General features: G+C 39.4%; 1 protein-coding gene across 12 annotated transcripts in view; it reads left to right on the top strand.

Annotated features, from left to right (window-relative positions):
* The window catches only part of rbfox3a (RNA binding fox-1 homolog 3a), a 1,467,330-nt gene that overhangs the window by 1,375,842 nt on the left and 76,875 nt on the right, over positions 1–14,613 (top strand). For all 12 annotated transcript variants that reach the window (XM_078163425.1, XM_033611789.2, XM_033611787.2 and 9 more), the window contains 3 exons: positions 1,972–2,104; positions 2,939–2,978; positions 5,685–5,749. In XM_078163425.1, the coding sequence (XP_078019551.1) occupies positions 1,972–2,104; positions 2,939–2,978; positions 5,685–5,749 (238 nt within the window). The remainder of the gene's footprint in view (positions 1–1,971; positions 2,105–2,938; positions 2,979–5,684; positions 5,750–14,613) is intronic.

Below are 14,613 nucleotides of genomic sequence, written 5' to 3'. Positions count from 1 at the left end.
GTTACAGATCATTTTTTAATGACTTACTCTCAATTAATTGGGATAGGTTTCAACTCATTCCAGATGTACATAATGCATGGGACTTTCTATGTTCTGAATTTATTACTGTTCTTGACAGACATGCTCCTTTTAAAACTTCTAAAGTCAAAGGAATGCATCTACCATGGATAACATCTGACTTAATCAGTACATTTAGACAAAGAGATCATGCGTGGGCCATATTTTGCAAAACCAAGGATCCAACTGATTGGGAAAATTATAGAAAATTAAGAAACACAAGCAAAACTATGACCAGGAATGCTAAATCAAGATACTATAGTGAATCCCTTGCTCAGGACTTTAAAAATCCCAAACAATTCTGGAGTAGACTTAAAAGTCTTATCAATATATCTAATAAAACCTCTCCCAGTAAACTTAAAATAAATGATACTATATTACATGACCCACTTCTAATTGCTCAAGCATTTAATAACCACTTCTCAGCAATATCCTCTCCTCTCCTCTCCTCTATCGACCAATTTCAATAATTTGTTCTGTTGCCAAAGTATTTGAAAAGATCATTTAAAATCAACTGTCACAGTATCTGAATAAGAACAATATCTTATCACCATCTCAGTCTGGCTCCCGATCAAATCATTCTACAGTCACTGCTTTGTTAAAATTTACAAATGACATTTTCTCTTCATCTAATAACAGTCATTTAACCAGTGCTATTTTCATTGATCTGACAAAAGCTTTGATTTGGTTGATCACTACTTGCTTTTAGATAAGCTTTACTCTGTTGGTCTGTCACGCAATGCTCTACTCTGGTTCAGTTCTTATCTCCATAACAGAAAACAATGTGTTATTATACAAGGATGTAAATCTGACACTTTAATTCAGCAACGAGGCGTGCCTCAAGGCTCAACTCTTGGTCCACTTCTGTTTTCTAGTTTTTGTTAATGACCTTCCCGCAATCTGTTCTGAATGTTGTATTCAGCTTTGTGCAGATGATGCAGTTATATATACATCCAAACCTAATTTATTACAGATAGAATCTGCTTTACAGTCTGATTTTGATAGACTACAACACTGGCTCACAACAAACAAATTACTACTCAATAAAACTAAATCTCATATCATGATTTTTGGGACACCTCAAAATATTAAACCTAAATTGGAAGGTCGTACATGTACTATCACCTGCCTTGATGGTCAGCGACTTGAGGGACTTTACAAACTATTGAGAAATGTACACATTTTTGGTTTTGCTCTTTTCACCTCTTTCAGTATCTGCATGAGACTATCTGTGCACTGAGCAGCTCATTCAGCAGCAGATTGCTGCACCCACACTGCAAAAAGGAGCGCTACCGCAGGTCATTCATCCCATCAGCTGTCAGACTCTTTAACAAGCAACATCTGAAGTAATGTAGCACTGTCATGTCTGCTGCATAACATTTTATAAATCATCACTGCTAAGACTCTGTGCAATTTACATAATCTGTGCAATATTCCACATATTCCACATCAACAAATATATTGTGTTTATATTGTAAATAGTCTTGTGTGTACAGTTTACAGTACAGTTTTCTTTATATATATTTTTTTTATCTATTTTTATTTATATATATATATATATATATATATATACTGTATATACATATTTTCTATTTTTTAATCTTTTTTTTTTCATCTAAGTATACATTGTCAACCTCCATTTTCTGTCTGTGCTTTGAGCTGCTGTGACATGTGAATTTCCCAAGTGTGGGACTAATAAAGTTTATCTTATCTTATCTTTATGGGATATGGTTCTATGCTTCCAATAAGGAAGCTATAGCACAGTGGCAGCCGTGTCCTTAGAGGTTTCAGAGTGACTTAATGCAAAGAAAAACCAAAAACTTAGTGTAGTAACATGTTGTGCTTCTTCCCACCTCTGTGTGTGTGTGTGTGTGTGTGTCTCTCTCTCTCTCTCTCTCTCTCTCTCTCTCTCAGTGACAGGGTTTCCATACCCCAGCACAGGAGCAGCCGTGGCCTATAGAGGGGCCCATTTGAGGGGGAGGGGTCGCGCCGTCTACAACACATTCCGTGCTGCACCTCCCCCTCCACCCATTCCTGCCTATGGAGCGTGAGTGCCTGCTCACACACACACACACACACACACACACTCACGCACACATCCCACTGATACAAACACACATAATGATATGCACAAATGGAATTCACAGCAATACACGCACACATGCAGTAACAGAAGAAAGGCGAGTGGAAAACAAGAAGGCTTCTTTCTAATAGAGTGGAAAATTGCTCTTTGATTATAGAATGGCCGAATTTGTCTCTCTTTTTTCTAATGTGTCATTCTTTATTTGGCTGTGAATGTTCTTCTGTGACCTGCTTGGCACACTCCAACAGGCCCGCTCCAGAGAGAGCAAGAGACCTAGAGAAGGTGAAGGGTGAGAGATGGAGAGAGAGAGAGAGAGAGAGAGAGAGAGAGAGAGAAAGAGAATAGAGCTCTGAGAGAGCGTGTTAGGGCTGTAAGAAAAAAAAAGAGAAATGCAGATGGAGACAGAGAGAGTAAAGGCAGGGTGTTGAGAGAAGAATAATGGACGAATGGTGCAGAACGACCATATGGAACTACTGAATTAGTCATTTACTGTATGGTGGTACGACAATGAATATTTATTTTTAAACTTTAACTACTCAAAATGTTTTATTTTTAAAAGCAAATAATGAATGCTTCAAAAATAAAAGGTAATGCATATGCTGCTTGATTTGGATGTAGAGTTCAAACCTAGTGAAATGTGGCACTTGTGGTAAAATATCTGCTTATAGCTAACTATGAGTTCCTGCTATGATTGTTAGGGACAATTAAGATATTCTCAACTAAAACACCATGTTACTTTTATTTTACTTCAGTGCTTTTAAAAAAATTTTTTTTTTTTTTTACATCTTCTGTTAACAGTGTGGTCTACCAGGATGGCTTTTATGGAGCAGAAATATATGTAAGTCCCATTTATTTAAATGCATTTTTATTTCGTCTGCATGAATTTTTTCACTATGACCAATGAAGATGATGATTTCATACTGAATGGGGATGCACCGATTGATAGACTTAACACTGGCATTGGCTGATATTGGCCTTGTTGACTGCCATCAGCCTATCTGCAACTAAGAAGGCATTTACCAATTGCAGTGGCCGATGTTTTTCTGTTGTACTACATCAGTTTTGCGCACGACAAAGATCTTCCCCTGGACCCCTTCAGGATGAAAGGATACAGTAAACTCCAACACGTTCTCATCCAAAGTCATCTCATATTGCCGCTTGGTCAGTGGACTTCACTGACCAAGCAGTTGCTACATGTTATGCGCTAGGTATCCTCCTGCATCTGCTGTTCCAGGATGCCGCAACGTTAACAAAGGCATGTGGTTCGTACATACAAAAACATCTACATTTATACAGGAAGTGGACACTCGGCTTCCAGCTGAAAGTCCAGGGTTTGTTGGATCCTTCCACCACTCCTTCCACTTGCTCTGTAAGAACTTGCCAGCTCCTTATATTATGTCGTCACTGGCAGCGTTTTGATCTGTCACAGCATTGTGACAGGTTGCATCCATCCACGTTATGGACTGATGCCGTACAACCACGTATCATACTGCCGTGTCAACTTCAGCCTGTTACATGCATTGTCTGTTTTCAAAATACACTTCTGTTTTCACAGGAAATGTACAGCTTGCATATAGTCTCTGTCAAAATAAATGTACTACCTCAGTACAACACTGTGAATTGATATTTTTTTCCTTCAACAACACATGCACATGGTTGGGTTTAGGCAACAGAAGCACATGATTGTGTTTAGGAAAAAAGAATAGGGTTTGGCTTTACAGTCTTAGGGGAAGTGAACAGCAAGATTCCGGGTGAAAGTCAGTGGTTGTTGGACCCATCCACGATCCCTCCTACCCGCCCTACTCAGACTTCCGCTACCTTAACTTTCATTGTTGTCTGGCTGCGATTCCCCCTGACACCACTGGGCGCCGTTAAACAGTAACGGCGACCAGCCGCGTATCATGCTAACGTGAAAGGGCGGCTTTTTTTCGTCAGTGTCTGACGCTGGGACTCATTGCCCAAGTGCGGGTTTTTAATGACTTCAGAGTGAGACCAGGTTGCTGCAACGGGTGCCATCAGGCCAACCGTTGGTGTATCGTAACACGAAAGATCCTGTCCAGCCACGTTAACCACTGATACCGCCTGGCGGTGTATCTTACCGCCATTAAGGGTGGCCTTTGGTGTATGACACAGAATTCACTGAGAAAGCAGCAGTATTTGATGACTTTGGAATGAGAACATTCTGTTACCTCACCAGTGACACATCAGAGGACGCACCCTATTGTTTCCCTGCTTTATTGTGACGAACAAATCCAAGTTGAAATCAGTCAGAGGAGAGCTAGTTAATGTTAGCTTGTAGCTGTTATCTGTCAGCAGCCGGTGGCTGGAACTAACTGCTGACAGAGGTTACACTGAATTACATTATAATGCGTACAAACTGCATTTGGTAAAAATGAGAATTGGGCAAAGGTAAATTAAAACATTATAATGATGAGTTCAAATTTAACCTTGTAAAATGGAGTTTTTGGGGAGACACTTCAATAACTAGAGTGCCCCAGGAATGAGTCCTCAAAGCGGAAAACAAGATAGTATTGTGGCACTCTTGGTTCTCCTGTCTCAAAGTCAATGTTTTTCCTTTTTTTTTTATGGGTTTTTGGTTAGATGCCTGGAATAAGGTCTGTGGTTAACACAAGCTAAAGAGACTATCATGTTTTGTTCTACAACATAAAATAATACCCCACTGTGAGTTCTGAAGCTTTTGTGTGTCCTAAAAAAGGCAGTTGCTAACAATTGGCTAAATGAGACTACAGAACATCATCATGCTGAACACGGCTTTACAGCCTCATTGTGGCAACATTAAGATGTGTGACAGTGGTGTAGTTCGTTTATAGCCTAACACTGGCTTTTTACTTCTGGCAGTTGCATCTAGGCTTAAAAAATCATAAAAGAGATGTTCATTTATGAAGATTATCTTGCTGAACAAAACATGTAAGTATCATAAACGTTTGTTTGTCACCAAGCTTATTTACTGCAACTATCCAAATTCCAATGGAAAAATCACATAGGCTTTTTGACAAGGGAACCAGGGGATGCCAACTTCCATGGCAGCCTACAGAAAAATGTCATCCCTGGAGCACTCTAAACAGTTGTGTGGAGGAGCAATTTGTTGATTTTGTCACAGCAATACAAAATAGATATAAGAAAGGGTTAGTAAAAAGGCTTTTAAAGCCGTTTTTTGCCATGTGAAAGGAGGTTATTTTAAAGGTTGTTTTATAAAAATATGTATGATTGAATTTCTACTCCTTTGAAGGTAGTGTATTGAAGGACTGAACAGTTAAGTTATTTTTTACAGTGTAAATTTGTTTCTCTGACGCAAAAGGGGGACTAACTAACAATAAAAACAAGATAAACAACACCAAAAAAAAAAAAGAAAAAAGAAAGGTATCAGCTATCGGACAAATTTAAAACATTGGTATCAGCCCAGAATTTCACAGTCGGTGCATCCCTAGTACTGAGTGACTTGAGCATTTGATCCAAATTAGTTTGCATCTTTATTTTTGTGGATATTAAACTCCTACAGTTGAATTCCTCTGTCTCCCCTCAGGGAGGGTATGCTGCGTACAGATATGCCCAGCCAGCTGGGACTGCTGCAGCTGCATACAGTGACAGGTACGTTGGCTCATCACTTAGAGGTACTCTGTTTGCATTGGTTACACTGTAAATAACCATGATTACATTTAAAGTCAGCACTTCTCAAAGACTTTGTGTTTTCCAGTTTTAAAAAACAGAAATTTGCACGCATGTTTTGATGGACGGTAGCTTGGTTTAAAAAAAGAAATGTTTTTAATGAAAACAGGTAGCACAGGCACAGCAGGGGCAACAGGATCAGCTTATCTGTTTGAGCTAACTGGGCTCACTGAGCCTAACATTGGTGATCCTGCATAACTGCTGTCATGAAGCTGGTTATCAAGTGGCACTGTTTATTCTGGGCTTCTCAGTGAGTATGAGCCAAGTTATTAATTACAAACAACGTCATCAGAACCACCAGCAGCGTAGAGAATATGATATGATATGAAACAGCAATACTTGCATGGAGATTTGGTTATTGCTGCAGCAAAAAGTGAGGTGGAATCTATACAATAACTGCATTACTACAATAGAATAAGAAGATGTAGAAACAGCAGGGATCATTTCCAAATATTGACAGAAGCTATAAAGCTATAAATAAGTGTAATAAGTGTCTCAATAAATATGGTCAGCACTTTCAACATGTTCACCAGTCTAGAATGGAGAATGTGGTGAATTCATGTATTTTCCATAGTGACATTTTCGTGCAGACAGAAAAACCCCCATTGCCAGAAAAAAATGTTGCCACTACAATTTTGCAAATCATGCATACGTTAAATTTGCAAAGCATCAGCAGCTACATTGAAACTTTACATTTCAGTAACACTGTGTGGTTGTGGTTAGGTACAAAAAACACTTGTCTACCCTGTTTCAGGGGAAAATCCCCACTGGTAATTCAGGGATGTCTTGGTTAAACACTACCTGTATTCATGGCACAAAAAATCAAACCAAGATTGGTGCCTAAAAAGCTGCTGGAAACAGCAATGACTTGGTAATAAACAGCAGCTAACACCATCCACCATCCCCTCCACCTCCAGATGACAAAGTCAGGTCATACACTACATCTCCTTAAAAACGATGATATGATACTTGTACAAATATAATGTATTCTTGGTTTGAAGAAATGTTCAATGGCTATGGCTAAAATGGCTAAAATGTGTTGCATTTGTGACTTACTAAGCTTATTAACAGTGTGCTGAATTATTATGTAACTATCACCACCATGTTTTAGTCTGTAAGTTCACTGATAGGAGTCCTGTTTTAACCCTAGCTTGGACATACAGTTATTCAAAAAACATTTCTGCAAGGAAAGTGCAAAGGTGATAAACCGAGCTAAAAATGTCTCCATAGCTCTGTTAGTTGTCACTTTATTGCAAACTCAGTACTTTTATCCATGTTGGGATCCTGTAAGGATGATGACTGAATTTTTCTAGTGATGTGACTGATTCATAGTAATGTTGTTGACAAGTTTTGATCTGATCCTCTGAAGTTGACCTGCTATGGAGCAGGTTAGCCCTGCAGCATAGGTCACTATGGTGATGTAACACAGTTCGCATTGAGTTAGCTTTCTGATACTGGAAAATCTAAAGGGGAACTACACCCATTTTCTGTTCCATAGACACTGAATTGGGAAAGATGTAGATGACACTTAGAGCACCCATGGAAATATTCTGAGTTTATGGGTACATTCAACACATTCTCATTGCAACCTTGTCACATATTGACATTTAGACATAGACTTTGCACATCAACATATGACGTGCAAGGTACCCTGGATGCCTTGGTTGTTGACATGTAACATGCATTCAATCAATCAATCAATTTTATTTATAAAGCCCAATATCACAAATCACAATTTGCCTCACAGGGCTTTACAGCATACGACATCCCTCTGTCCTTAAGACCCTCACAGCGGATAAGGAAAAACTCCCCAAAAAAAACCCCTTTAACGGGGAAAAAAACAGAACAAACCTCAGGAAGAGCAACTGAGGAGGGATCCCTCTTCCAGGACGGACAGACGTGCAATAGATGTCGTACAGAACAGATCAGCATAATAAATTAACAGTAATCCATGTGACACAATGAGACAGAGAGAGAGAGAGAGAGAGAGAGAGAGAGAGATGCAGGTAATGACAGTAGCTTACAACAACATTAATGAAAGTAATAATATTATAGTTATAGTTCTGGCTACTGTGGTACAATATGTTGAAAGTATGTATTAATATCTGACAGTATACTTGTGTGACAATAGTCATATGTGTATAATAACAGTAGAAGTATGACTAATGACTAATGATGGCAGCAGCAGCAGGAGGCATCTGGCAGGACCACGGCAGCAGCACAACCACACACGTCACGCTGTCCAGGCACCGCTGGGTATGAGTTAATCTGAGAGACAGTGGAGCACAAAGGCTCCGGAGAAGAAGCCGAGTTAGTGACAGGAAGATGATTCCACAGGAGAGGAGCCTGATAGCTGAAGGCTCTGGCTCCTGATCTGCTTTTGGAGACTTTAGGGACCACGAGTAACCCTGCGTTCTCAGAGCGCAGTGTTCTGGTGGGATAATATGGCACTATGAGCTCTCTAAGATATGACAGAGCTTGACCATTTAGAGCTTTATAAGTTAACAATAGGATTTTAAATTCAATTCTGGATTTTACAGGGAGCCAGTGCAGAGAAGCTAAAACAGGAGAAACATGATCTTGTTTCTTAGTTCCTGTTAGTACACATGCTGCTGCATTCTGAATTAGCTGGAGAGTTTTTAAGGACTTACTAGAGCTACCTGATAATAGAGAGTTACAGTAATCCAGCCTTGAGGTAACAAAAGCGTGGACCAATTTTTCTGCATCTTTTCGGGTCAGGATAGGCCTAATTTTCGCAATATTACGCAGATGAAAAAATGCAGTCCGTGAGGTTTGCTTTAAATGAGAATTAAAAGACAAATCTTGATCAAATATTACTCCGAGGTTTCTTATGGTAGTGGTAGAGGCCAGAGCAATGCCATCTAGAGAAACTATGTCATCAGATAAAAAGTCTCTGAGTTGTTTGGGGCCAAGAACAATAACTTCAGTTTTGTCTGAATTTAACATCAGGAAATTGGTGCTCATCCAATTTTTTATGTCTTTAAGGCAGTTATGGAGTTTAGTTAATTGATTACTTTCTTCTGGCTTCATTGATAAATACAACTGTGTATCATCCGCATAACAATGGAAATTTATAGAGTGATTTCTAATGATGTTACCTAAAGGAAGCATATATAGAGTAAATAGGATTGGTCCGAGCACAGAACCTTGCGGAACTCCAAAACAAACTTTGGTACGTGTGGATGATTCATTATGAACGTCAACAAATTGAAAACGATCAGATAAATAAGATTTAAACCAGCTTAGTGCTGAACCTTTTAGGCCAATTAAGTGATCCAGTCTCTGCAGTAGAATTTGATGGTCAATTGTGTCAAACGCCGCACTAAGATCTAATAAAACAAGAACAGAGACAAGTCCTTTGTCTGAAGCAATCAGAAGGTCATTTGTAATTTTAACTAGAGCTGTCTCAGTGCTATGATGCACTCTAAATCCTGACTGAAATTCCTCAAATAAATTATTATCCTGGAGAAAATCACACAGCTGGTCTGCGACTACTTTCTCAAGGATCTTTGACATAAAGGGAAGATTAGATATTGGTCTATAGTTGGCTAACACCTCTGGATCCAGGGTGGGCTTTTTTAGGAGAGGTTTAATTACAGCTACCTTAAAAGACTGTGGTACATAGCCTGTTAATAAGGATATATTGATCATAGCTAATATATGAGTGTTAACTAAAGGAAAGACCTCCTTAAGTAGCCTAGTTGGGATGGGGTCTAAGAGACACGTTGATGATTTAGATGAAGAAATCACTGCGGTCAATTCTTGAAGAGAAATTGGGGAGAAGCAATCTAAATATATATTAGGTTCTACAGCTGTGTTTGCGGTTAGATAGGTAGGCCTACCATCTGAGGGCAGGAGGTCATGAATTTTGCCTCTAATAGTTAGAATTTTGTCATTAAAAAAGCTCATAAAATCATTACTGCTAAGGGCTAAAGGAATACAAGGCTCAATAGAGCTTTGACTCTCAGTCAGCCTGGCTACAGTGCTGAAAAGAAACCTGGGGTTGTTCTTGTTTTCTTCTATTAATGCTGAGTAATAGTTTGCTCTGGCATTGCGGAGGCCCCTCTTATAAGTTTTGAGACTGTCTGTCCAGATTAAACGAGATTCTTCCAGTTTGGTTAATCGCCAATTCCTTTCAAATTTTCGCGATATTTGTTTTAACCTACGGGTTTGAGAGTTATACCAAGGAGCAAACTTTCTTTGCTTTGTTAACTTCTTTTTAAGAGGAGCTACAGAGTCGAGCGTTGTTCGCAGCGAGCCTACGGCGCTATCAACAAAATGATCAATTTGGGAGAGGTTAAAGTCGGCACGGGAAACCTCTGTTACTGAAGGTATTGGTATTGAATTTAACGACGAAGTAATCTTTTCCTTAAATTTTGCGACAGCACTATCTGATAAACATCTAGTATAGTAACTGTTGCTGAGTGGCGTGTAATCGAGTAAAAAGAAATCAAAAGTAATCAGATAATGATCTGATAGCAAGGGATTCTGTGGAAAGACTTTTAGGTTATCAATTTCAATTCCATACGTCAGAACTAGATCGAGGGTATGGTTAAAACAGTGAGTGGGTTCATGTACACCCTGACTGAAGCCAATGGAGTCTATTAATGAGATAAACGCGGTAGCCAGGGAGTCATTATCAACGTCGACATGAATGTTAAAATCGCCTACAATAATAACTTTATCTGATTTAAGAACTAAACTGGATAAAAACTCTGAGAATTCAGATACAAATTCAGAATATGGGCCAGGAGCATGGTACACTATAACAAATAAAATTTTCTGTCTCATTGTCTGTTGTCTGTTTTCATAATACACTTCAGTTTTTACAGGAAAAAAACGTTTGCATACAGTCTCTTTTAAAATAAACGCACTACGTTGATACAACGCTGCAAATTGAAATTTTTTTACATCAAACAACAAACGCATGTGGGCGGATTTAGGCAACAAAAATTGTTGGGTTTCGGAAAAAAACAAAAAACAAAACCAAGGTTTAGCTTTACAATCACACAGGAAGTGAACATAGGCCTCCTGGGTGAAAGTTGGTGGTTGTTGGACCCATCCACCACCTCTCTCACCCGCCCTACTTGGATTTTTTGCCCCCTTAACCTACGTTGTTGTCCGGCCGCATTTCCCCTGACACTGCAAAGCACCATTACACAATAACGGTGACCACAGCGTGCAAGATTAACTGGTGGCTGAAATAACTGGTGATAGACACAGATGTGTGGTAGGCATCACCTTTGAGAACCTATTGTCAGCTAACCAGGAAATAAACATTTTGATCGCTTTGCATCTCTATTACATTCATATAACGCTGTGGTTTGACACATTATGATAGGAACAGTTTGCTGGACAAAAATTTTATTAAAGAATCAAAGTTTCCACTGATGCCCTCCCAAGTAATGTTGAGCCATGGAGATATCAAGTCAAGATGAGAGCAAGGAGAGCACAATTCACTGTGACATTTAGCGAACACTTCATAGTAATAAAATCTGAATGCATCCAAAATGTGAGTTGCCTATATATTGTAGTCATACAGTATAATTCTATACAACACTGACTTTATTCCATGCCTCTGATAATTCTAATTTCCTACACCTGTGCGTTCCTTTGCATCCAAATCACTTTAAAGCAGCTGTGCGGAACTTTACGTTTTCGTTGATTATAGTGCCCCCTTTGGTCGAAGCGGTATGACACCCACAGCCTGGTGTCGTAAAATTCCGAATGCAGCCGGCATTCGGCTTCATTCGTAAAATCTCGACTGCAACCGGCAATTACCGCATGCATTTGTTTTGGAGTGCAAGAGGAAAATCATTAATGTTCTGGTGTAGCTCTGAATTTCTTATAAACTGAGGACAACTGCCTGCTGTATATTTGTGTTCATGGTCACAGTCACAGATAATTTTGTGGCGTTTGTTGTAACATTACTAGACAAAAGCGGTTCACATCAGCTAACATTACATTTAGCTTGCTTATAACTTCCATGTTGTCATATATTGAAGTGAAACAATGTCTAACAAGTTGCGGTATATTCTCTAAATAAAAACAAAAATTACATACCTGTCGATTAGGAAAAGGGCCAACTCGGGATCAGTTTTAAAACCTTTCAAATCTCTCAGCTCTCTCCACTTGGAGAATGCCCAACTGAGGTTTACACGCGTTTGGGCTTGAGCCCTATCACTGTCCCGTTTAGCCTTCTTCTGTTCTTTTTCTTTTAGATGGTGCTCCTTCTTTATCCGCCATGAAATCTAAAGTACAACCAAGTCCTTATAGATACATCTGGTAAAACTGTTATGTGTTCAGCAATGCCCGTTGCGTACCGCTTACTCGAAGAACACAATCTGTAAACACAGCTCTTCTTCTCTCAATTTATTGGCGGATCGCAAACAACTTCCAGGTGCATACCGCCACCTACTGTATAAGAGTGTGCAACATCATGTCATTTAGCCTGTTTTTTAAATCCTACTTGTAAACACGGCTCCTTCTTCTTCTGTGGTTTAATGGCTGCGGGCTGCTGCGGGCGTGCAGACTTACTTCCGCCTCCGGGTGCCGTATTCTGGTTTGCTGACTTCCGCTGTGTCCGACCCGACCGAGGCTACGCTAAATAGCCATATAGAGAAAGGCTTTTTTGTTGCTGTTGGGTTCAAATAAATATGCGGATCTTTGAGGGGGGTTGATACGAACTAGGGACAGTTTTATAAATGGTAAAAAGTTGCGCACAGCTGCTTTAAAATGAGAGTTCACAGTCATGTCAAATTTGTATGAATGAGTACAAATGAATTGTGTAGAATATCGTTGTGTTGAGAGAGATAAAAGTCTGTAGCCTTTGATGTAAAACACGATCGATGATATCATCACAAGGTAATCTGGGCGGATCACATTACCAAAGCGAGCTCCACATTACATGCAACACTTTTTACTGCAAGTGTAACTTAAACAGTTCTCAGATCCACTTGATATTGGATTAATAATAATATATGATAGAGAATGATGACAAGAACATTTTGTAAATGACTTACTGACATTTACAATGTTGTGAACAGTAGGGGTGTAACGGTACACAAAAATCACGGCTCGGTACGTACCTCGGTACGCAAGTCACGGTTCGTTTTTTTTCGGTACCATAATGAAAAAAATAGACAACTATCTTTTACTTATTGGTAACCTTATTAAAACATACCACCACAGCAGTTAACTCTTTTTACACAATTTTTGAATGAAACAAATATATATAAAATCCTGCTTTTTCACATTGTTTGAATGAAAATAGAAATATAAAAGTGAAAAATAAAATCCTGCTGTTTTTTAAACACATTTTTTTAATGAAAAATATAAATTTCTGCTTAAACAGTTTTACTCAGTTAAAATAAAAAGTATAGTGCAGCTGGTCAGTTTTAAAGCCTGCTCAGATTCAGTTTTACTAGGAACTTACTTAGCTTTCCCACTTTGTTAAAGTGCAGTAAAAAAAACATGCTTATATCTAAAGTGCAGCTTAAACAGTTTTACTCAACTCCAATGGCGTTTCTTTAGCGCGATGGTCAGGGAAACGCTCTTTCTTTTTAAACAACGACGATATCGTAGTTTGCACCAGATTGCTTTTTCTAGTCGTGCCAGTTGACGTTCAAATTCGGGTGGTGTCGCTTTAGATGCGTTAGCATGTTAGACGTGTTTCGAAGTACATACCCGACCGCTGTTCCGCAGTGTCGGCACACTGCTTTTGTCTTGTCAGCTTGTTTATTTCCATCTTCGTATTTTACCCTGAAACCAAAGTGTTCCCAAACGGAGGACTGAGGTTTGCTGGTGGGTCTTCAGGTTCGTCAGGCTCACTTGCCATGTTGTCAAAATGCGAGAATGCGCTGTACAAAGTGAAGGCGGAGATTTACGGTCAGACTCAGTCCGTCACTCAATTATGTCCGTCGGGGAACTAGATATTTTAAATGATTCGGCTCGCAAAAACGGAATTAAAATAAAACAATATAAAATAAAATAATATCCTGCGCCCAATAAGTCGGTACAGGGTCGTGCCGAACCGAAAGTGGCGTACCAAACGGTTCGACGCAAATACATGTACCGTTACGGCCCTAGTGAACAGTCATTAAAGGGACACCTACTTGCCCAGTCCATTTTCATCGCAATTCAATATGTAATAAATCCCACTATGATTTAAATTAACTCGTTGATAAATGTTTGCGTGAGGCTGTGGTTGTGATGCAGATCTCAGGACGCTCACAGAGATGATTATAATCACAATCAACAGTCATTAAAGGGACACCTACTTGCCCAGTCCATTTTCATCGCAATTCAATATGTAATAAATCCCACTATGATTTAAATTAACTCGTTGATAGATGTTTGCGTGAGGCTGTGGTTGTGATGCAGATCTCAGGACGCTTACAGAGATGATTATAATCAAATCAAATCAAATCAACTTTATTTATATGGCATTTTTCATACGACAGTAACACAAAGTGCCTCACAGAGGTTAAAAACAACAAAGAACCAAAACAGAAAACAAAAAAGAAAAGAGAAAACCCAACCCTCCCATCCCACATAGAGATACATAAGTATACACATATGCACGCACATGCACATGCACACACACACACACACACTAGCTATCACTAAAGAGACATGGCTGAGCACCGAGACCCGAGGCAAGGAAAAAGCCACCTCTGGGGGCCGTCCACACTGAGAGGGCCCACGGACCACGGCCACAGGGAGCGTCGCCGTAGAGACCACCCCGACCCGGGAAGACAGGAGGC

This window comes from Epinephelus lanceolatus, chromosome 21 (genome assembly GCF_041903045.1).
Source record: "Epinephelus lanceolatus isolate andai-2023 chromosome 21, ASM4190304v1, whole genome shotgun sequence".
Taxonomy (NCBI): domain Eukaryota; kingdom Metazoa; phylum Chordata; class Actinopteri; order Perciformes; family Serranidae; genus Epinephelus; species Epinephelus lanceolatus.
This window is presented reverse-complemented; position numbering and strand designations above follow the sequence as displayed.